Raw genomic sequence first — 24,673 nt, 5'->3', positions numbered from 1 at the left:
CCAAATTCCTCAAACACATAAAAGATATAAGGACAAGCACTGCACAAAGACATATGTACTATGCAGCTGCTATGGTGCCCTTGGAGAGAGGGGGTTCAGCCCAAGCTGGTCCCATTCCTTTTTTATTGTTAAAAAACTGTGCATAACTCCTCTCTCCAGTTATCTGCATTGTCAACTAACTACCGTATTTTTCGCCCTATAGAACGCACCGGCGTATAAGACGCACCCAATTTATAGGTGAAAAATCTAAAAAAATAAAGATTTTGAACCCAATAGTGGTCTTCAACCTGCGGACCTCCAGATGTTGCAAAACCGTTGGCTGTCCGGGCATGCTGGGAGTTGTAGTTTTGCAACATCTGGAGGTCCGCAGATTGAAGACCACTGCATAGGAGGTAATACTCGCGTGTCCCCGCCGCTCCGGACCCGTCACCGCTGCCCTGGATGTCGCTCCATCGCTGTCGCCGTGTCCCCGTCGCTCTACTGCCGGCCTGCTGCTGAACGTCTCTGCTGTTGGCCGGGTATCCTCGCTCTCCGTCGCCGTCATCACGTCGTTACGCACGCCGACGCACATACGCGACGATGTGATGACGAGGAAGGAGAGCGCCGGCCATACAGGAGATCCCTGAAGGGAGAAGACACCGAGGAGGCAGGTAAGGTCCCTCCCGGTGTCCTGTAAGCACTAACCCGGCTATTCAGTCGGGCTGTTCGGGACCGCCGCGGTGAAATCGCGGCTGTCCTGAACAGCCCGACTGAACAGCCGGGTTTGTGTCACTTTCCCTTCAGACGCGGTGGTCAGCTTTGATCGCCGTGTTTGAAGGGTTAATACAGGGCATCACCACGATCGGTGATGTCCTGTATTAGCCGCGGGTCCCGGCCGTTGATGGCCGCAGGGACCGCCACGATAGGGGTGTATTCGCCGTATAAGACGCACCGACTTATTCCCCCCAGTTTTGAGGAAGAAAAAGTGCGTCTTACACGGCGAAAAATACGGTAATAGATGGAGGAATTGACCAATGGGTAATGGAAAGCAAAAAAAAAAAAAATAGACCTTTCTGTCCCGGGGGACAAAATTAGACCTGGTATTTCTGGCTCTTTTTGACATTTGTACACCACTGACTAAAATGTAAGCATTTCTAGATTGTGATGCTTTTGGATTGATAGTACTTTAACCAACAGAGGGAGCTCAAATCTTACAAACTCTTAGCTGTACATTTACATCTGTTATGTAGACATTTAAACCTGGATGTTTTTATGCGTGGAACGGATTGGATCATAACTTGCTGTTTTTCAGTCTCTAATTTGCTGACTTCAATCTGAAAAAATAAAAATAAAATAGATAAAAGTATATGACTCTTCTAAGAACATATGAAAAATGCCTGTATGGATTTTCCTTTCTTTTTTATGTACATTTCTTACAAATTAGTATACGCTAGACATAACTGTTTTATTATATAAAAAAAAAAAAAAAAAACTAAGATCATTGAACCATTGAATAGAGGTAATCTATTATTATGATAAAAAAACAACAGCTCCCTGCACACTGCAGGTTCTGCTCAGCGGCCTGACCACAGAGAGAGCAACATCGCAGTAGATTTCCATGTTATATGACGGACAACTCCGGGCGCTTGGAATCAAATGATGTCTCTCTGAAAAATTATTTTTTTCCTTACAGGAATTTTTTTTCTACAGGCAAACAGTCCCTCAGGTCTATGTAGCTTTCGTATAATAGTGTGACCAAGCTAATGCGACTACTTAATACTACATTGCATTCCTGTGTATTGATGTTTTATAATACTTTTGCTATGCAGTAATCCATTCACGGGATATAAGATCTATTCCTGTTTATGTGTTATTGCCTTGGATGAATATATATCTCAGATAGGGCCCCCCCCCCCCCCCGCCATCCTGATGATGTCACCCGCTATAGTGACAGAAACGGGTTGAGGGCGAGAGCAATAGAGGGAATTTGTCCTAATAGGAACAGGTCCTTGCGTAGCAAGCGTAGTCTTCAAATCTGGGTAGTAAATGACTCAGATAGATATGTCAGCCTGTTGTTTAATAACCTTTTAAATGGTGATGAGCTCACAATAATGTTTTTTTTTTGGTGTGTTTTATATTAAAAACACTCATTAAAAGTTATGTTTTAGGCACTATCTATATCCTTATACTTTTTTCTGATTTTTTGCCGGATAGTTACCACCAAGTGGGGGGGTACTTTACTCATCATATATATATAAAAAAAAACTACGAACCATTCAATTGATGTAATCTATTTGGTCTAAGCAATAACAAGCAAAAAAATCACTGGTTTTAAAACAGTTAATAGAAAAATAGAATTCTATACCAACCTGGAAAAAAATTCTGCTGATTATAGTTTTCTTAAAGTGTACCTCCAATGTTTTCTTACATTTTTTGAAAAATAACTATAGTGCAGCACTTTCATTTTTCTAAATCACTTTGATATAAAATCTAGGGCTCGAATAGCTTTTTGTGCACATATTCTCTCTGCTCCTTATGGGTATGTTCACACTACGGAATTCCCCGCAGAATTCGCTGGCGGAATTCCACGGTGTGAACTTAACATTAGTGTGAATGGGTCTCCGCAAAACCCGTTCACACTACGGAATTTCCGCGGAGGGCAATTACGCTGCTGAAATTGTTACGTGCAAAAAAAGAACATGTTCATTCTTTGCGCGGAAGTCCGCGAGCACTGCATAGCCGTCAATGGTGACGGCGCAGTTCCGCGCGGTCCTACCGCCACCGCCGCCTGCCAGTCTGAATCTTCGCTCGTTGAATTCAGTAGTGTGAACTCTATAGTGTGAACATACCCTATCTGTATAATGAGTTGGAGCTTCCCGCTCTGTCTTTACAACATCTGTCTCCAGTGCAAGACCCAGCTCTGTAGAATCCCATTACTCTGGATCTCACTCTGGAGACGTTGTGGGAAGCTCCGTGTGACAATGCACAGTGATTTACAGTGGGGAGCAAGGAGAATGGGTTTTTGGAAAGCTATTTCATCTTCAAATTCAAAATCAAAGTCATTTAGGGAATTGACGCTGATGCTGTCTGTAATCTCCTTGATAAAGCCACTTGAGTGGCAAAACATGTCGGGGTCTGACAGCCTGACATTTTAAATTGCTTCCCCTACACATCAGAAGTGACCTTTGTTAATATGCATCTCTAAATAAACAATTATAGTGGGCACAATAAGCCCAATAAGCATCAGTCCTGCGGTGCACAGCAGGAACAGTGCAATACATGGAAGTATTGGGGATGCATAGAAATTACTAGAGCCCCCATTACTTGGGTCAGCTAGCCATAATAGAGCATAGTGTATAGATTTACACCTTCCTATTGGGCACCAGGTTTATGGTGCACCGGTTACATTTTCCTTCATACGCTCTAACCGGCCACAAGTGTTTAGCACTGTTCTTGTACGTCAGTTAAAACGCAGTTTGAAACTGGCTCAGGCCAACGGATAGGGACTATCGATATAAACACACATTATCAATCTGATGTGATTGGATTAGTGTTTTTAAGTGTGTGTTTTTTTGATTCACCTCTACCCCAAATTGAATAAAGGTTGTTTTAATATTCCTTGAACACATATTTGTATAGAGGCTCTAGTTAACTCCTTTTTGGGGGTTAAATTCAAAATCAAAGTCATTTAGGGAATTGACGCTGATCTGACAGATCTTGCTCATTGCTGCATTTCTTTAACTAAAAGTACTTGAGGTACACTTTTCCGATTATAAATATTATTTTAGGGGGCAAGGATTGGCAAAAGAAATAAAAATACTTTTACTTACTCTCCTGATGCTCCTGGTCCAGCGCCGCTGATGTTCCAGAGTCCTTAATGAAACAGCCTGGTCAGTCAATGGCCTCATCGGTCACATCTAGAGACAAGGAAGTAAGCGCTCCATAGAATAATATTGTTGGACATAGGGGGCTAAATATATATATTAAAACTTCTCACCCCGGGTGGTTGTGTAAGCACATACACAACAATGGGATAGGTATGTAGAAAAAGGTTGTCTGCTGCCCTCCGGAGTATAAATGGTAGTGGGTACTTGGCTTCAAAGGAACCCGGCTCACGGCGCTGATTGACCAGACAGGAAGATATGCTTAAAAGAGGATTTATTGACCAGAATGCAACGCGTTTCGCTGCGCATGCGTAGCTTCCTCAGGCATGGCAAATAGAGGACACAGCAGGTTTAAATAGTTAAGATTTCACCATTTACATGACAAATCCACAAACAGGGAAGCACAATTGCAATCACCTGTGTGTAGTAAGACACATGCTGTGAATAGTCATGAGGAGCCCATACACACGGAGTCCCCATCACATCACAACATGCGTTTACAATAAGATATCACAGATACAGAATATAAAAATCCATATAGACTATCATAAAATATGCACAACTATATATAACAAAGGTAAAAACTAGAAAATATATATATTATACTCTGATATAAAGAATATACATATATACAGAAAAAATAGAAAAAGAAGAAGAAAAAAAAGAAATATAGGTGGAAAAGTAATAAGATAAAAGAAAAACAAGAATTGGGAAGTAATAAAGATTTTTTTATTTAATCTTTTTTATTTTTTATATTTTTTTGTTTAATCTTTATTTCTTCCCAATTCTTGTTTTTCTTTTATCTCATTACTTTTCCACCTATATTTCTTCTTTTTCTTCTTTTTCTATTTTTTCTGCGTATATGTATATTCTTTATATCAGAGTATAATATATATATTTTCTAGTTTTTACCTTTGTTATATATAGTTGTGCATATTTTATGATAGTCTATATGGATTTTATAAATGTGAATATTTTGTTATATTCTATATATGTGATATCTTATTGTAAACGCATGTTGAGATGTGATGGGGACTCCATGTGTACGGGCTCCTCATGACTATTCACAGCATGTGTATTGCTACACACAGGTGATTGCAATTGCGCTTCCCTGTTTGTGGATTTGTCATGTAAATGGTGAAATCTTACCTATTTAAACCTGCTGTGTCCTCTCTTTGCCATGCCTGAGGAAGCTGCGCATGCGCAGGGAAACGCGTTGCATTCTGGTCAATAAATCCTCTTTTAATATCTTCCTGTTTGGTCGATCAGCGCCGTGAGACGGGTTCCTTTGAAGCCAAGTACCCATCATCGGTCACATCGGCACGGTGCAGTGATGTTACAGTAGCAACAGGAGGGGTAAGTATTAGTGGTTTTTTTTTTTATTCCCTTTCTAATCTCTGCCCCCTACCTTTTTAAGCTGGCCATACATTGTATAAATGTGGCCCTAAACGGCCAGGAATTTTTGAGGAATTAAATGATTCTCTAATAAGTATAGGGGTGTCTAGACTCTCCCCTGCAGCTGTCTGTGGGAAGAAGAATGGGCACGTTGGGCATGGCCACTTCTGAACTCCCTCAAATCTGTAAACACCACAGAGCTCCACTTAAAAGCCCCCAACCTTTTTTCCATCATGTACTAACAGCTTGTGTTATAAAAATGACAGGGTTAATTTTGTGGTTTTTTTTGATAGGTAAACTTACATTACATAATACATGCATATGCAAATGTTATAAATATGATAAAAAATACATTGATGTATAGAATAAAGAAGTGATGGCATAATAACAAAACCATGTTAAACACTAATTTATGTCTTCCAGCTGATCAAGGAGGATTACACAGAGAAGAAAATATGGAATATTACAAATCTGGCTCCTGGGAAATATTGCATCAGTGTAAATATGAAGTATGGAGAAATCACAAGTAGCTCAAGTCCAAATAAGTGTGTGGAGATAAAAGGTACTGGGAGGCAAATCCGCTAGACTGCATATTGTTATTTGTGATCACTCACTAGGTACATTTTAAGCCTGTGAGCGTTGTCTGAAATATGGTACAGTTTCTATTTTCATAAATTTTGTTTCAAGTATAGGAAATGTGACATGGTGTCCAATAATGTAACCTTTTGATTTGCAAAAAAAAAGTAAATGATGCACAATAATATGTAAAATGACCTGACAAGTATTATCTAGTTTACTTTATATACCGTATATACTCGAGTATAAGCCGACCCGAATATAAGCCGAGGCCCCCTAATTTCACCCCAAAAAATCAGGAAAAGTTATTGACTCGACTAAATGCCTAGGGTGGGAAATACATCATCCCCCCTGTCATCATCCAGACCCCCGTCATCATCCCCCCCTTCATCATCACCGCCTGTCAATCCCTTCATCAGTGGCCTTCAACCTGCGGACCTCCAGATGTTGCAAAACTACAACTCCCAGCATGCCCAGACAGCCATGGTTGTCCGGGCATGCTGGGAGTTGTAGTTTTGAAACCTCTGGAGGTCCGCAGGTTGAAGACCACTGCAGCCTTAGTCATCATCAAGCCCCCCACCTTCCCCCTTTTGTTTTGTACTCACCTCCCCTCGGCGGGAAGTTAGGGTGAGCTGGTCTGGGCCATCTATGCTGCAGGGATGGTGAGGATGGTTAGTCGGTGCGGGCTGTCCATTTTCACCGGGGTTCTTCGCGATTCGTGACGTTGCCTTGACGACGAAGCACAGGGACGTTCATGCGCAACGTCCCTGTGCGTCGTCGTCAAGGCAACATCACTAGTCCGGGGCAGGAGCGGAGAAGAGGGGCACCCGGTGAAAATGGACAGCCCGCAATGACTAACCATCCCCACCGGACGGTCCCTGCAGCATAGATGGCCCGGACCAGCTCACCCTAACTTCCCGCCGAGGGGATGTGAGTACAAAACAAAAGGGGAAAGGGGGGCTGGATGATGACGAAGGCCGCAGTGGTATTCAACCTGCGAACCTCCAGAGGTTTCAAAACTACAACACCCAGGATTCCCGGACAGCCGATGGCTGTCTGGGCATGCTGGGAGTTGTAGTTTTGCAACATCTGGAGGTCCGCTGGTTGAAGACCACTGACAAGGGATTGACAGGCGGAGAGTTCACTCGAGTATAAGCCAAGGGGGGTGTTTTCAGCCCGAAAAATCGTGCTGAAAAACTCTGCTTATACTCGAGTATATACGGTAGGAAAAAAGGGTTAATGCAAATCATTGAAGACCATTTTAGTTTTTCTGCTCTTAATGATTTATTATGATTTGTTAAAGGGGTTATCCAGTGAGAACAGTTAATTTACTATTGTTTCCAGGATGACTACAAAATTAAAAAAAAAAAACACTTTAACTCACCTTTCTTCGCCCCTATCTCTGTCTGGTCTCCACTGACAGTCTGCTTCAGTGGAACCGGCTGGAGCTGTAGACGTGACGTCACAATGTTGCTCCGCCACTTACTGGCCCCAGCGGTGTCCCTCCTCAGCCAGTGATTGGCGAGCGGCACTGTCAGTTCCCCAGGCTGTAGAGGCAATGCCCTGCAGCTCGGGGGAAAGCTGTGTTACCCCCTGTGGATGGGACACCCCGATACCAGAGCTGTGGAAAGTGAGATAAAGTGTTTATTTTTGTAGGCAGGCTCCAAATCCCTTGTATAGCTTTAAATTCATATGAGACAATACAGTCATTACTAGGGGGAGCTTACTACATACTGTTCATACATTTAAGCTTAGTTTCCACTTGGTTTTTTTTCTGTCAATTTTTGGAAAACTGCCACTGCAGTTTTTGAGCCAAAGCCAGAAATGTATTCAAAAGGAATAGGACATACAGTACAGACCAAAAGTTTGGACACACCTTCTCATTCAGAGTTTTCTTTATTTTCATGACTATGAAAATTGTAGATTCACACTGAAGGCATCGAAACTATGAATTAACACATGTGGATTTATAGACATAACTGTCACGATTCGGCTGGCAGGAGGTGGATCCTCTGTGCCAGAGAGGGATTGGCGTGGACCGTGCTAGTGGACCGGTTCTAAGTTGCTACTGGTATTCACCAGAGCCCGCCGCAAAGCGGGATGGTCTTGCAACGGCGGTAGCAACCAGGTCGTATCCACTAGCAACGGCTCAACCTCTCTGACTGCTGAAGATAGGCGCGGTACAAGGGAGTAGACAAGAGCAAGGTCGGACGTAGCAGAAGGTCGGGGCAGGCAGCAAGGTTCGTAGTCAATGGTGATAGCAGATGGTCAAGAACACAGTAGAGGTAACACAGAGTAGCTTTCTCAAGGCACAAGGCAACAAGATCCGGCAAGGGAGTGCAGGGGAAGTGAGGTATAAGTAGGGAGTGCACAGGTGGAAACTAATCAGGAAGATTGGGCCAGGCACCATCATTGGTGCACTGGCCCTTTAAATCTCAGAGAGCTGGCGCGCGCGCGCCCTAGAGAGCGGAGCCGCGCGCGCCAGAGCATGACAGCCGGGGAGCGGGACAGGTAAGAGACTTGGGATGCGATTCGCGAGCGGGCGTGTCCCGCTATGCGAATCGCATCCCCGCCAGCAATGTCAGTGCAGCGCTCCCGGTCAGCGGGTCTGACCGGGGCGCTGCAGGGAGAGAAACGCCGCGAGCGCTTCGGGGAGGAGCAGGGACCCGGAGCGCTCAGCGTAACAGTACCCCCCCCCCCTTAGGTCTCCCCCTCTTTTTGTCGGGATGTCGCTCCACCTGGGACGAGGACATTGGGAGCGATTGTAGAGTCTCCTTCTGGGGGACAGTGAAGTCCTGGGCAGACCGGTCAGAAGGAGTGGGAATGGGGAGGGAGGGCAGAGGGTGAGGCTTGGCACAGTCCTGATAGGCCTTGGGGAGACCAGGCACAGGAGGGGACACTGAGGCCCGACAGACGGGGCTGGGAGCAGACGTGAGGCATTTCTTGCGGCAAGCAGGACCCCAATTCTTGATCTCCCCGGTGGTCCAGTCAAGGGTGGGAGAATGGTGCTTGAGCCATGGCAGACCGAGAAGGACTTCAGATGTGCAGCCGGGCAGAACCAAGAATTCAATCTTTTCGAGATGTGGTCCAATGTTCAAAAGCAGAGGCACTGTGCGATAACGCACAGTGCAGTTCAACTTGACTCCGTTGACTGAAGCAATGTAGAGCGGCTTGATGAGACGGGTTACCGGGATGCAGTACCTATCAAGCAAAGAGGCCAGAATAAAATTTCCAGAGGAACCAGAGTCCAAGACGGCCACGGCAGAGAAGGAGGAGTCGGCAGAAGGAGAAATCCGTACGGGCACAGTGAGACATGGAGAAGCAGACTCCGTACCCAGAGACGCCAGACCCACATGAGCAGGTTGCGTGCGTGCATTTTCCAGACGAGGAGGACGAATCGGGCAATCCACCAAGAAATGTTCGGTACTAGCGCAGTACAGACATAGATTCCTATCCCTACGGCGAGACCTCTCTTCATTAGTCAGGCGAGACCGATCTACTTGCATAGGCTCCTCGGCGGGAGGCACAGGGGTAGATTGCAAGGGATACCGTGAGAGAGGTGCCCAGGGATTAAGGTCTTTTTCCTGGCGGAGTTCCTGGTGTCTTTCCGAAAAACGCATGTCAATGCGGGTGGCCAAATGGATAAGTTCATGCAGATTGGCAGGAATCTCTCGTGCGGCCAGCACATCTTTGATGTTACTGGATAGGCCTTTTTTAAAGGTCGCGCAGAGAGCCTCGTTGTTCCAAGATAATTCGGAAGCGAGAGTACGAAATCGGATGGCGTACTCGCCTACTGAAGAATTACCCTGGACCAGGTTCAGCAGGGCAGTCTCGGCAGAAGAAGCTCGGGCTGGTTCCTCGAAGACACTGCGAACCTCAGAGAAGAAGGAGTGTACAGTGGCGGTGACAGGGTCATCGCAGTCCCAGAGCGGTGTGGCCCAAGCCAAAGCCTTTCCAGACAGGAGACTAACCACGAAAGCCACCTTCGACCGTTCAGTAGGAAATTGGTCCGACAACATCTCCAAATGTAGGGAACATTGTGACAGGAAACCTCGGCAGAGTCTAGAGTCCCCATCAAATTTATCCGGCAGGGACAAGCGGAGGTTAGGAGCGGCCACTCGCTGCGGAAGAGGTGCAGGAGCCGGCGGAGGAGATGGTTGTTGCTGCTGTAGCTGTGACTGAAATTGCTGTAGCTGTGACTGAAGCTGCTGTAGCTGCGACTGAAGTTGCTGTGTCATGGTGGTCAAGTACGACAGCTGGTGATCTTGTTGGGCGATCTGTCGGGCTTGCTGGGCGACCAGCGTAGTGAGGTCAGAGACAACTGGCAGGGGAACCTCAGCGGGATCCATGGCCGGATCTACTGTCACGATTCGGCTGGCAGGAGGTGGATCCTCTGTGCCAGAGAGGGATTGGCGTGGACCGTGCTAGTGGACCGGTTCTAAGTTGCTACTGGTATTCACCAGAGCCCGCCGCAAAGCGGGATGGTCTTACAACGGCGGTAGCAACCAGGTCGTATCCACTAGCAACGGCTCAACCTCTCTGACTGCTGAAGATAGGCGCGGTACAAGGGAGTAGACAAGAGCAAGGTCGGACGTAGCAGAAGGTCGGGGCAGGCAGCAAGGTTCGTAGTCAATGGTGATAGCAGATGGTCAAGAACACAGTAGAGGTAACACAGAGTAGCTTTCTCAAGGCACAAGGCAACAAGATCCGGCAAGGGAGTGCAGGGGAAGTGAGGTATAAGTAGGGAGTGCACAGGTGGAAACTAATCAGGAAGATTGGGCCAGGCACCATCATTGGTGCACTGGCCCTTTAAATCTCAGAGAGCTGGCGCGCGCGCGCCCTAGAGAGCGGAGCCGCGTGCGCCAGAGCATGACAGCCGGGGAGCGGGACAGGTAAGAGACTTGGGATGCGATTCGCGAGCGGTCTGACCGGGGCGCTGCAGGGAGAGAAACGCCGCGAGCGCTTCGGGGAGGAGCAGGGACCCGGAGCGCTCAGCGTAACAATAACAAAAAGGTGTGAAACAACTGAAAATATGTCATATTCTAGGTTCTTCAAAGTAGCCACCTTTTGCTTTGATTACTGCTTTGCACACTCCTTCTCTTGATGAGCTTCAAGAGGTAGTTACCTGAAATGGTCTTCCAATGGTCTTGAAGGAGTTCCCAGAGATACTTAGCACTTGTTGGCCCTTCTTGCCTTCACTCTGCGGTCCAGCTCACCCGAAACCATCTTGATTGGGTTCAGGTCCGGTGACCGTGGAGGCCAGGTCATCTGGCGCAGCACCCCATCACTCTCCTTCTTGGTCAAATAGCCCTTACACAGCCTGGAGGTGTGTTTGGGGTCATTGTCCTGTTGAAAAATAAATGATGGTCCATGCTAGTTCTGTATGCCTTCAATTTTGAATAAATCCCCAACGGTGTCACCAGCAAAGCACCCCCACACCATCACACCTCCTCCTCCACACCAGCACACCTGTGAAGTGAAAACCATTTCAGGTGACTGCCTCTTGAAGCTCAACAAGAGAATGTCAAGAGTGTGCAAAGCAGTAATCAAAGCAAAAGGTGGCTACTTTGAAGAACCTAGAATATGACATATTTTCAGTTGTTTCACCCTTTTTTGTTATGTATATAATTCCACATGTGCTAATTCACAGTTTTGATGCCTTCAATGTGAATCTACAATTTTCATAGTCGTGAAAATAAAGAAAACTCTGAATGAGAAGGTGTGTTCAAACTTTTGGTCTGTGCTGTATAAAGGAAGGACTTACACTTCTTCTCCCTTATGGATCCACTTCTGATTTTGGCTCAAAAACTGCAGTGGCAATATTCCAAAAAACTGCCAGAAAAAAAACAAAGTGGAAACTTAGCCTAACCCTATTGGTAGCCGAACTGCATCTATAGCTATGCATAGTATTGGAGTTCTGTATAGAAAAATGGCCCCCAAATTCCTGTTAAAATAATAAGAATTTAAATATGAGGACTCGATGTCAAAATGTGGTTATTTACTTTACAGCGGTATTTCTATCTCGCAAAGTTATCCCTCCTCCACGGGGACTCCCACCAATCAAATGAATGAGGAAAATTGCTTCCTAAATGAATAAAGTGTAGCACACACGGTCGGTAGGGGCTTTATTCGCTTGAGGCAAATTTTTCTCTATTCTTATAATCAGTGGGGGTCCTAGGAGTTGGACCTCCATCAATCAGCTTGTTATGCTCTCTGCAGTAGAGAGGATTAAATATATTTCCTTAAAGGGGTTATTTGGGAAACTACACTTAACCCCAATCCACAGGGTAGGAGATAAGTGTCTGATCCCAGGGGTGTCCAACCACTGGGGCCCTCCGCGATCTCTGGAATTCGGCCTGGCTATTTACTTGTACTTAGAGCAGAGCAACGCCCACCCTCAGAGAAATGTGAGAATGACGGCCCGCTTTGCCAAGCGAGTGATTGGCTGAATGGATTTTGACTCTGGCACATCTCCAAAGGTCTGTGCATCCATAATGTAGAAAAACACTTATTGTGCGAAGTATCAAAAAGGTGTTGAAGGCCCTGGAAGGTCTGAGGGCTAGATCACCTCCTTACTCCCACTCAGACCCTTTGCTAAATTTTGACACAAGTCCCATTGCTTGAAGGTAAGCCCTGACTTACTAGCAGGAGGGGCAGCACTCCAGGGGCTTGGGAACATCTCTTTGATACTTTTATAACAAAAAAATGTAAAAACATTTTTTTTTTTTTTACATTATGGAAGCACAGACAGATATGTGGGAATCCCCATGTGTCTCCTTGCTTTAACTGCTATTTAACAGTTTCAGCAAATTGAAACATTAACTGCATCTAAGGCCTCATTCACACAGCTCGTTCTCCGCTAAATTCCTGTAAAATTACCTGATCACCGAAGGGCCTTGTGCAAGTGAAGGGGGCCGTTGGGACCTGGCAGTAGCCGTTTGCATCCGACCCGTTTCAGCGTCCGATCGGCTCAAGAAGAAAAAAAGAGGCAATTGGACCCTTAACGGTGGGATGCAAACGGCCATGTGAAGTTAGCCTAACAGATTTCCTTGAGCCATCTCCCAATTCACCCATATGGACAACCATTCATGTTTCCTGAATGTGAATGAAAGCCAAAGCTAGACTTCTCTGGCAGTGTCTTATCGCCATGAGAACAAAAGGATCAGACAGTTTCAAAATGCCCGATCTTTCTCCCATACACATTAGATAGTCACCCAGAACCCTTGAAAATGGCAGGTTCAGCCAAGGCAAGCCTGTGTGTATAGAGCCTTTAGATGTGATTGTTTACAGTCCAGACATTTTGTGATTTGTACATTTACACTTTTACGCAACGTAACACTCTATCTTCAACAGGTGTAGTACTTAAAGAAGTCATCATGGGATCCATCTTGGTTCTTTTTGCTTCTGTGGTAATTGTTGTCATTCTGACAATATATCTTTTTCTGCACAGAAATGTGTTTCATCCCAAGCCTCCTCTTCCTTCTAACCTGGTAAGTCGAAAGAAAATGTTGAACATGTAAAATAAACAAAAAAGTTAACAAACAACATATTTTTTATCTTTGTAATCTGTTTTCAATTGTCCTATTAGGTCATATCAATGACAGAAATAGTTTTCTTGCTTAAATGCACACTCTATGACCTATGCAAATATACAATTCAGACCCACAGGTAATACTCTGTCAACAGGGTTTCCCATGCACCACCCTCAGTAGTCCATATATAAATGTTTGACAATCTCACATAAAAAAACATTTACATCTATGGGATGGCGGGATGGTGTTGATGATGTGATGGATGTTTAGCCGGCAAGGTTGTCAGGATTTTGTCTCAAAAAGTAGGATAGTGGTTATAATGTGTGATAGATGATAAGGGTTGTATTGTCAAGTGGTTGAAGTGCAGCAATTATGTAGTTAAATGAAAGTTTCCACTAACAACTACTATTTGTATCACAGCCCCTTAAAATAAAAATGTAGTAAACTTGCAAAGATCCCCTCCCTTATTTACATTTCCTTAGGTTTCTCTGAGACGTCACTTTGAGAACATCCAGGAGGGGGTCTCTAAACTTTGGTCTGTTGCTCGGACAGGCCAGCCCTGAGGATACCTGAACCTAGTCCTTCTTTGCAATGGAGGCCGTCAAGCGGGATACGCCAGTAGTGTTGTTCGCGAATATTCGCAATGCGAATTTTATTCGCGAATATCGCATATTCGCGAATTGGGGAATATTCGCAAATATAGCACTATATATTCGTAATTACGAATAGTCTTTTTTTTTTTTTTTCCCACAGTACACATCACAGTGATCATCCCTTTCTGCTTCCAGCTTGTGTGGTGTAAAGAAGGCTCTAATACTACTGTGTGAGACCGGCGTGCGAAGTTTCGCATATGCGAAAATATGCATATGCTAATTTTCGCATACACGAATTTTCACATATGCGAAAATAAATCGAGAATATTACGAATATGCGAATATTCGAGAATATATGACGAATATTCGCGAATTCGAATATGGCCTATGCCGCTCAACACTAGACGCCAGAAAGTTTGCAGATTTGTTGCCTTGACCAGGAATTTTCTTGGATGGTACTCCCATTTAAAGGGTACAGGGTGATGGTAATCCTTCTCTGTCCGTGACCAGACTATCTCTAACATGTGCCTTAGGTCCCTCCCTTGTCCCTGAGGACCTTAGCTCTTATTTAGCTGAGGGGTGGACATGTGACATATTACTAGTTCTTGTGCAGAAAGCATTTACTCTTGTGTTAAATGTTAACCCCTTACACTTGTGTAGGCTTAGTGCATGCAAAAATAAAGACATAGAAAAATAAATTTGCATACAAATAAATTTAAAGAGATAGACCTGAGACAGAGATGGAGACCTTTGAGGCTACAGCCACCCAAACAGTGTTCACAGTAACAAAAGGTGACCACGCTTTGGGAGACCACAAACTCCCCTTGATATGGCTAAAAAGAAGAATGCAGTATGCACAAGAGCAGGGTTTGGTGATTGGTTGCTATTGGCAACTGGTCAAGTTTTCCTCTGCAGAAGTTTTTGATCTCCCCAACAGTAAATATATAAGATTGATAATAAATATAGACTTTCTGAAAAGGCAAGCCTTTGTACGAGGTGTTCTTAACAAGGCATGTTTTTTGTGCAAGACCTTTTCATAAAGCGCTAAATAAGACTTCCAGGTATAGCTAATGTGGAAATGAATCCCATATTTCCGTTGCACCTAGCGCACAATATAAGAGACATCATTTTTTTCCCAAAGACTAGAGACTGAGGTTGTGTACACAAGGCATTTCCTAATACCGAGTACACAACAAAGAACATATTATTTTGCATACTTTCAGCTATAGAAGACATGTACAGTAGATTGAACTAAAGAAACAGCAGTCGTGCATGATAACTACTCAAGGTGTGGCCAGTATTTCCGGGGCCTCTCACATAACGCATAGTAGAAGGCATAGAAATGTTAATATTTTCATAAGACACTTTTAACTCACAGAACTTCTGGAAGTAACAGAGAAATATTAGTCTCTGCAACACAGTAAGTAAGGAGGCTTAAAGGAGAAATCCCACATAGGGAAAAGTGTTTAAATTTAACAGTCTGATAGTGGGGATCTGACCATTGGGACCCCGGTGATCTCCTATGCGACTCTCCGTCTCTCTTCGCACACAGAGCGGGAGTCGGCATATGCCCTCTATTCACCCCTATGGGAATACACCTCTAAGAGATACAGGGGTAACTGCTGCGGTGTTGGTTGCCAGTTAAAAACCACTACAAACTGATACTGCGGGACAAAATGGTTCCCCTGTGGACTGCAGCCTACACACTAACGTGTCACGACACCCAGTTTGGAATTATTTAGTCTAAGCTTACAATAAGAACCTAAGAATTAGACAGTTTTTATTTATCTCTTACATTTCGGACCAAATTGGCAGAATTGCCAGAATGACAGGGTGCTTGTTTAATTTATTCTGTTACTGTAGTTATAAACTAAATATGCATATAAGGTGCGCTTTACAATGAAAGGTATGTGTAAAGAAGAATGTATAGTATTGAATGCATGACATACTACTGCCATGTATTACAATGTTATGGCTCATGATTCTCCATGTTATTTTTTGGGGATTTGAGGTTATGGCCAGCCTGGGTAAAAAAACAAAAGCTAAATAAAGCCATACTTACCTGCCCAATCCCTGACTGTCTTGATGGGGACTTGTCCTCACTGATTGACACTTTCTAGTCTCCTCTAGACATAGGAATACCTATTCAGTCAATCACTGGCTGCAGTGGTGAACTGTCTCAGCAAATAATTGGTTAAGCAGCCGTTTCCATGTATTAAGAAATCAGGGTCTGGGGATTAGGCAGGGAAGAATTGTTTTGTTTTTTTTTCTTAAAAAAATCTGGACAATCCCTTTATTAAATAATCTGTGGTGTTTTGTACTTACACTAAATGTTTGTATCTGTTTGATAGTAAATAAGGTGAATGTAAATCTATATATATATAAAACTCAACGTGTGTATGTATGTATGTGTGTATGTTCCAGCATCACATCCAAACGGCTAAAGATATTAACATGAAACTTGGCACACATGTTACTTATATGTCAACAACAAACATAGGATAGGTGATTTAACCCTTACTCACCCCCATTTGCCAGGGGCAGGGTTTATGTTTAAAGTCCCATACAAGTCTATGGGAAATATATGTTACTGCATAACTTCCAAACGGCTGGAGATATTTCGATAATACTTGGTCACATGTTACTTATATGTCCACTTAAAATATAGGATAGTTAATTTAACCCTTAACTACCCCCATTTGTGAGGATCAGGGTTTTTATTTAAAGTCCCATGCAAATCAATGGGAAATGTATGTTCCCACATAACTTCCGTACGGCTGGAGATATTTCAATAATACTTGGTCACATGTTACTTATATGTCCACTTAAAATATAGGATAGTTAATTTAACCCTTAACTACCCCCATTTGTGAGGGTCAGGGTTTTTGATTAAAGTCCCATGCAAATCAATGGGAAATGTATGTTCCCACATAACTTCCGTACGGCTGGAGATATTTCAATACCTGGTACATATATTACGGGTCGGAATAGAAGGTCGGGAAAGGAGGACAGGAAAGGAGGATGGGATAGGAGGTCGGGATAGGAGGTCGGGATAGGAGGTCGGGATAGGAGGTCGGGATAGGAGGACGGGATAGGAGGACGGGATAGGAGGTTGGGATAGATGGACGGGATAGGAGGTCAGGATTGGAGGTCGAGATAGGAGGACGGGATAGGAGGACGGGATAGGAGGTCAGGATAGGAGGTCGAGATAGGAGGTCGTGATAGGGGGTCGTGATAGGAGGTCGTGATAGGAGGTCGTGATAGGAGGACGGGATAGGAGGGCGGGATAGGAGGTCGGGATAGGAGGTCGGGATATGAGGTCGGGATAGGAGGTCGGGATATGAGGTCGGGATAGGAGGTCTGGATAGGAGGTCGAGACAGGAGGTCGAGATAGGAGGACAGGATATGATGTCCGGATAGGAAGTCGGGATATGAGGACGGGATATGGGGTTCGGATATGACAACAATATATGAGGACGGGATATGAAGTCAAAATCTTCCTCCTTTGTTTATTTTCCTCCCCAACAAGGATTAGGAAGGAACAACCGGGCAACGCCGGGTATTAAGCTAGTATATATATAAAACTCAATGTGTGTGTGTATGTTCCACAATAACGTCCAAACGGCTAAAGATATTAACATTTAACTTGGCACCCTCATTTGCCAGGGTCGGGGTTTTTGTTTAAAGTCCCATACAAGTCTATGGGAAATATATAGTTACTGCATAACTTCCAAACGGCTGGAGATATTTCAATAATACTTGGTCACATGTTACTTATATATCCTTTAAAATATAGAATAAGTAAATTTAACCTTTAACTATCCCCATTTGTGAGGGTCAGGGTTTTTGTTTAAAGTCCCATGCAAATCAATGGGAAGTGTATGTTCCCACATAACTTCTGTACGGCTGGAGACATTTCAATACCTGCTACACATATTACAGGTCAGGATATGAGGATGGGATGGGAGGTTGGGATAGGAGGTCGAGATAGGAGGTCAAGATAGGAGGACGGGATGGTCGGGATAGCAGGTCGGGATAGGACGTCGAGTTAGGAGGTCGGCATAGGAGGACGGGATAGGAGGTGGGGATAGGAGGTCGGGATAGGAGGTCGGGACAGGAGGTCGGGACAGGAGGTCGGGACAGGAGGTCGGGACAGGAGGTCGGGATAGGAGGTCGGGATAGGAGGTCGGGATAGGAGGTAAGGATAGGAGGTCGAGATAGGAGGTTGGGATAGGAGGTCGGGATAGGAGGACAGGGTATGAGGACGGGATATGGGGTTGGGATATGACATTAATATATGGGGATGGGATATGAAGTAAAAAGCTTCCTCCTTTGTTGATTTTCCTCCCCAACAAGGATGAGGAAGGAAAAACCGGGCAACACTGGGTACTCAGCTAGTGTACTATAAAGATGTAGAAGCATTGTGCCCTTCAATGACTGCTCACATACAAAAAAAAAAAACATATTTGAAACCTTAGTAGACAATACATTTTTATTTTGCTTTTGCTACACCTAGTAAATCTAATTTAACGTTAAGTTTATTTTCTTCTTTACAACAGATTTTAAATAATATGAAATCAAAACCAACTGACTACAAGTCTGATGTAACCTTCATGGTCCCTCCAGAATTTGAAGGCTTGGAACCCTCTAAATATATTCTTGCATCTGACAAAAATGTCAAAGAACCATCACAAAACAAGCGCTATGTCTCTACTGATACCTGGAGAAAAGACTATGTTAACTGTAGACAGAAGGACATGGATCAGAATGTTCTCCAAAACAAAATAGTGGAACTAAGAAACTCAACTTATGTAACAAAAGTTTTTCAAATAGAACATCCAAATGTTTGCATCACATCTCAGGCAAGATACACAGAGTTAGATGTGTCTCCGCATCATAAACATTTTTATAAAGATGAAGGATATTATAAAAACTTCAATAAAAGTAGAAAATTGTGCCCCTATCCCAGACCCTCATGTACGAATCCAGTTCAAAATTTAAATCACGTGTATAAAAATGATCCACAACTTGGGTATAGCAACACCTCTGGAAAGGAAATTTAGAATCTTCCCAATAGAGCGTAAGATATTTCTCTGTGTTCTGATATATAACAAGTAGAGGTGCACCGAAATGGAAATTTCAGAACCGAAATGAAACCCAAATAAAAAAAAATGTCCGGCCGAAACCGATACCGAAAATGACTTCTCCCCGTCTTCTGGTAAAATGCAGCGCTCCGCTCATTAGATTAGATTAGATTCCCCCACATTAGATTGCCAGCTCCCCCACATTAGGTCGGGAGCTCCCCCACAATAGTAGGCAGCTCCCCCACAATAATAGGCAGCTCCCCCACAATAGTAGGCAGGTTCCCCCACAATAGTAGGCAGCTCCCCCGCAATAGTAGGCAGCTCCCCCACATTAGGTCAGCATTTCCCCCACAATAGTAGGCAGGTTCCCCACAATAGTAGGCAGCTCCCCCCAACAATAGTAGGCAGTTCCCACACAATATTAGGCAGCTCCCCCCAACAATATTAAGCAGCTCCCCCCACATTTTTAGGCAGCTCCCCCCCACATTAGGTCAGCAGTTCCCCCACAATAGTAGGCAGGTTCCCCACAATAGTAGGCAGCTCCCCCACATTAGGTCAGCATTTCCCCCACAATAGTAGGCAGGTTCCCCACAATAGTAGGCAGCTCCCCCCAACAATAGTAGGCAGTTCCCACACAATATTAGGCAGCTCCCCCCAACAATATTAGGCAGCTCCCCCCCACATTAGGTCAGCAGTTCCCCCACAATAGTAGGCAGGTTCCCCACAATAGTAGGCAGTTCCCCCACAATATTAGGCAGTTCCCCCACATTTGTAGGCAGCTCCCCCCACAATATTAGGCAGCTCCCCCCCACAATATCAGGCAGCTCCCCCCAAAAATATTAGGCAGCTCCCCCCAACAATATTAGGCAGCTCCCCCCCAACAATATTAGGCAGCTCCCCCCAACAATATTAGGCAGCTCCCCCCCACAATATCAGGCAGCTCCCCCCAACAATATTAGGCAGCTCCACCCCAACAATATTAGGCAGCTCCCCCCCACATTAGGTCAGCAGTTCCCCCACAATAGTAGGCAGCTCCCCCCACCCCACAGACATACAGCTTCCAGCCATATACAGTGTACGGCTGGAGGCTGTATGTCTGTACTGCTGCCCCCACAGTGTTCCGGTCACCGCTCCTCCGGCCCGGGGTCACATCTACTGCTATGTCCTATGGACCATAGCAGTAGGCGCCGGGACCGGAGGAGCGGTGACCGGAACACTCAAGAAGATGATACGGTCACTTACCAGGCCCCGGCCAGCGCGCATTCTCCTGCGACGATCCTGCGGTCCTCCTGCGTCTCTATGGTTGTACGCACGGGACGTCAGTGACGTCCCGTGCGTACGACCATAGAGGCGGAGAAGCGAGGGACCGAAGGAGGATCGCAGGAGGACGCCGGGGAATGGTGAGTGACCAGCGGACATCCTTATGTCCCGAAAAGATTTTTCGGGACACAGGGATGTCCGGGATAGGAATACTTATTTTTATGTGCCCGGGCCGGCTCCCGTGTGTGGCTGCAGGCGGGGGCCGGCCAGAGCATATAAAACCTAATACTGTATACTAAAAACCAGGGGGCCTCCAGCTGTTGTGAAACTACAACTCCCAGCATGCCCGGACAGCCTTTTCCGGTCAGGGCATGCTGGGAGTTGTAGTTTCACAACAGCTGGAGGCCCCCTGGTTTTTAGTATACAGTATTAGTTTTTATATGCTCTGGCCGGCCCCCGCCTGCAGCCACACACGGGAGCTGGCCCGGGCACATAAAAAGTATTCCTATCCCGGAGAGCCCCCCCCATGTTGCGCCCGATGCGGCCGCCCCCCCCCTGCACCCCCCACGAGTGCCTCTGCCACTGGCAGTGTTTGTAACTTGTGCTGTGGGCGGGCAAGGGAGGTGGGTCATTATCGGCACATTTTTTGTTGTTTCGGCATTTTGCCGAAATAGCTATTTTTGGCCGATATGTATTGGCCGCCGATATATCGGTGCATCCCTAATAACAAGTACATATATCGATCCATCTGTCACAAAGTTTATCATTCTTTGCAGTTGATTTTGTGCAGCGTGACATATGCTGCGTATACACAATGCATGACCCTACACTAAATGTGAATATTTATCTTCTAACTGTCAAATCCTTGATTCTGTGGTTAAACTGTTGCTAGATTTTCAGTCTCATGTATTTTGGGTTCCATTCACTTCATGATTTTGCCTATGTTAAAGGGGTATTCCAGGATTTTTTGTTATTTGACTATGCTACAGGGGCTGTAAAGTTAGTGTAGTTCATAATTTAGTGTCTGTACCTGTGCTTGACGGTGATCTCGCAATTCTTCTGTGATTTTTGGCCCAATGTTTATTTTTAACAACATACAAAATGACTGCCATCTCAGGTTTTCCCAGGTTGCAGTGCAGCCTGAGACATTACATCCCTAGTCAGATGTTCAGAGGGAGCCTGTCTTTTCTTCACTGGATGGAGCGACCAACCACTGGGTGGGAGGGGATTCGTTCTGCAGTGAATTGTAGGTTTGCAACAGCTGGAGGCACCCTGGTTAGAAAACACTGGTCTATTGCGTTGAAGGGAGCACAGGTGTGTTTCAATGTGTGGGAAGAATAAAAATGATCTCACACTTAGAAACAAGAAATTATAAGACATGTAGTTCGAGGCAGGGTACTCCAACTGGAAATAGCCAGTTCACAAAAAGATAGTCACAGCTAGAGATGAGCGAATTTACAGTAAATTCGATTCGTCACGAACTTCTCGGCTCGGCAGTTGATGACTTTTCCTGCATAAATTAGTTCAGCTTTCAGGTGCTCCGGTGGGCTGGAAAAGGTAAAAGCGCATACAGTGCAAAAATTAGCCGACCGGACCGAACGTTTCACTCCGGCCGGCTCATTGAAATGAATGACTTACGGGAGCGCATACAAAGGCATATGGGAGCGCGAGGTTTTAGCTCCCCCCTGCCGTATGCGCTCCCGTATGGGAGAAAACGTAGTGTGAACCCACCCTAATACTGTTTTATGACTATAAGATGATTGTCACCAACTGTATACACAAGAACCAGCTAAGCATTGAATGAAAAGCTATAGTATTGGAACAAACTTCACAGTATTGTTAGGATATTATACTGCCATTTTATACAATACAATTTCTGTCATTTCTGTTCTATGCACATTAGTAAGATTTTTTTTATCCTTTTAATGTTATGTATTTTTAATTTGTTAACTGTTCTTAATGTTATGTTTGACTTGCAATATTATTGTATCTCAATTACAAAATAAGATTTATCAACAGTAACCATTCTGTTTCTATTTGTGCTCAGTGCATATGTTGTTTTTTTTACTTTATTTAATAAGAAAGATTTTTTTACACTTTTATAGTGAAGTTCCAAGGAGAATCAAATAAACTTTTTACCAACAATTACTAAACATGACTCTCTAAAGCTTTCCCAGCATCATACAGGGCCAGCTAAATACACAAGAATGGGAGTGGCTGTGGGATCAAAGGTTAGAATGTTTTACTTGGCAGTCAAGTAAAGTGCTAAACATGTGATTAGGTGTAGGAGTTAAGAAGGAATAGGTACAAAAAAATAACAAACCAAGAAGGATTTGTTGAAAATGAATTACATTTTTTATGCATGAATTTAATGAAGATATATGTAGGTTTATTTTATATAAGTTTATTCGAGAAAACAGTACAGTTATGCCACCTTTAGCCTGGATACAAGAAGAGATATGGTTGAGGATGCCGGTAGCCCAGTAGGGGCGACCTATTGTCATATGATGATCGATTGGATGATGATACAAATGGATGTAAACAACAGCAACTAGGAATGAAACAGAAGATGATATAACCTATACAAAGGCGAAACTAACCCTATACTGTACAGCTGGACCTAATCTTTCTCTTGATCTAGACTTTGCCCAAAACAGACTAATAACATAAGAGATAATAGAAGGAGGATTTCTACTATTTGTAATATACATTTGTAGGAGAAATACCAAGGGAAAAGTACAATTTAATATGATACTCTTAGTTTTCTTACTGTAAAGTAAATACATACTGTACAACAATACCTTGGATGTGCTTTAACCCCTCTTATCTCCAGGTACAGGTACAATAACATTCCTGAAGTTACAAAAGCAGTTTTTCAAACATGTCTACAAAGTTAGAGCTATGATATAGCTATAAGGGTAAGTCAAATCATATCTTGTTCAGTGGAATACTACAATACCTGAAATGCAGTGACGTTTTATTAAATTGCTAAGTACTGTATAGTTGTGCTTAAACCCCTTCAGAAGTTTCTGCATAAATTTATTTGACCTAATTCTACATCAGGTTTGCACTTAAGTCCTTAAAAGTTGAAACAGGGAAGCAACTCAAACAAAAGAGTCAGACATATGAGGCCTAGTTAACCCCTTATGGACACAGGGCGTATCCATACGCCCCCGTTTCCAAGTCCTGAAGGACACAGGGCGTATGGATACGCCCTGCGCATTTCCAGCCCCAGCCGCTAGCTGGAGGGGAGCTGGTGCCGGATGCCTGCTGAAATTGTTCAGCAGGCATCCTGGCATATCGCCCAGGGGGGTCATGATGACCCCCCATGTCAGCGATGGCCGCAGATCGCTGAACAATTCAGCCCAGCGATCTGAGGTGGATTCCGGGTCAATCGGGTCTCCAGTGACCCGGTATTACTGTCAGAGACGGCCCTGAACAGCCATAGCCAGCAGGAGTGAGGTGGCACTGGTGCCACCTCACGATCGCCCTGATTCGTCGGTCGGTTTACCGGCCGACCAATCAGGGCACCTGCTGCGGGTGTCACTCCCGCAACCCGCTCCGCCCCTCTTCCGAAGCACGTGAGCGGGTGCGGGAAGAAGACCCCGGGAGCTGGGGACCCCGATCCCCGGCGTCAATGTTGGGATCGGGGCCCCAGGAGTGGCGGCGGCGAGGGACTGACCTGTGTCCCGGAGCAGCAGTAGGAGGTGAGTGAAAGCCTCCTGCTGTTGCTTAGCAACAGCTCCCAGCATGCAAAAAGGGCATGCTGGGAGCTGTAGTTCTGCAACAGCAGGAGGCAGACCACCACAACTCCCAGCATTCCCTTATGAGCAAGCTGGGACTTATAGTTTTGCAACAGCTGGAGGCACATTTTTTCTATGGAAAAGTGTACCTTCAGCTGTTGTATAACTACAACTCCCAGCTTGCACAAACAGCTAACGTGCATGCTGGGAGTTGTAGTGGTGCATCTGCTGCTTGCATAACTACAACTCCCAGCATGCCCGTTGGCTGTCGGTGACTGCTGAGAGTTGTAGTTTTGCAACAGCTGGAGGCACACTGGTTGTGAAACTCAGAGTTAAGTAGCAAACCAGTGTGTCTCCAGCTGTTGCATAAATACAATCCCCAGCCAAAGTAGTATGCCTCCAGCTGTCCATACATGCTGGGGGTTGTAGCTTTTGCAACAGTTGAAGGCACACTGGTTGCAAAACACTGAATTTGTTACCAAACTCTGTGTTTCACAACCAGTGTGCCTCCAGCTGTTGCAAAACTACAACTCCCAGCATGCACTGATAGACCGTACATGCTGGGAGTTGTAGTTTTGCAACAGCTGGAGGTATTCCCCCCCCAATGTGAAGGTACAGGGTACACTC

The 24,673-nt window shown here is 44.8% G+C and overlaps 1 protein-coding gene and 1 long non-coding RNA gene across 4 annotated transcripts in view; one reads left to right on the top strand and one right to left on the bottom strand.

Annotated features, from left to right (window-relative positions):
- The window catches only part of LOC130360755 (interleukin-10 receptor subunit alpha-like), a 41,770-nt gene extending 22,739 nt beyond the window's left edge, over positions 1-19,031 (top strand). For both annotated transcript variants that reach the window (XM_056563327.1, XM_056563328.1), the window contains exons 5-7: positions 5,682-5,820; positions 13,188-13,324; positions 18,519-19,031. In XM_056563327.1, the coding sequence (XP_056419302.1) occupies positions 5,682-5,820; positions 13,188-13,324; positions 18,519-19,022 (780 nt within the window). In that variant the 3' untranslated portion in view covers positions 19,023-19,031. The remainder of the gene's footprint in view (positions 1-5,681; positions 5,821-13,187; positions 13,325-18,518) is intronic.
- Positions 1,183-22,856, bottom strand: LOC130360756 (uncharacterized). 2 transcript variants are annotated; one of them, XR_008890784.1, is made up of 4 exons: positions 22,738-22,856; positions 13,197-13,321; positions 3,810-3,896; positions 1,183-1,313 (listed from the first exon to the last, which is right to left on the bottom strand). It is a non-coding gene; the product is annotated as an uncharacterized LOC130360756 (long non-coding RNA). The 2 variants fall into 2 exon arrangements; XR_008890783.1 differs by lacking the exon at positions 22,738-22,856 and adding an exon at positions 15,459-15,584.
- Between the last annotated feature and the right edge of the window lie 1,817 nt (positions 22,857-24,673).

This window comes from Hyla sarda, chromosome 3 (genome assembly GCF_029499605.1).
Source record: "Hyla sarda isolate aHylSar1 chromosome 3, aHylSar1.hap1, whole genome shotgun sequence".
Lineage (NCBI taxonomy): Eukaryota > Metazoa > Chordata > Amphibia > Anura > Hylidae > Hyla > Hyla sarda.
The sequence above is the reverse complement of the archived record's forward strand: the minus strand, read 5'-3'. Positions and strand labels throughout refer to the sequence as shown.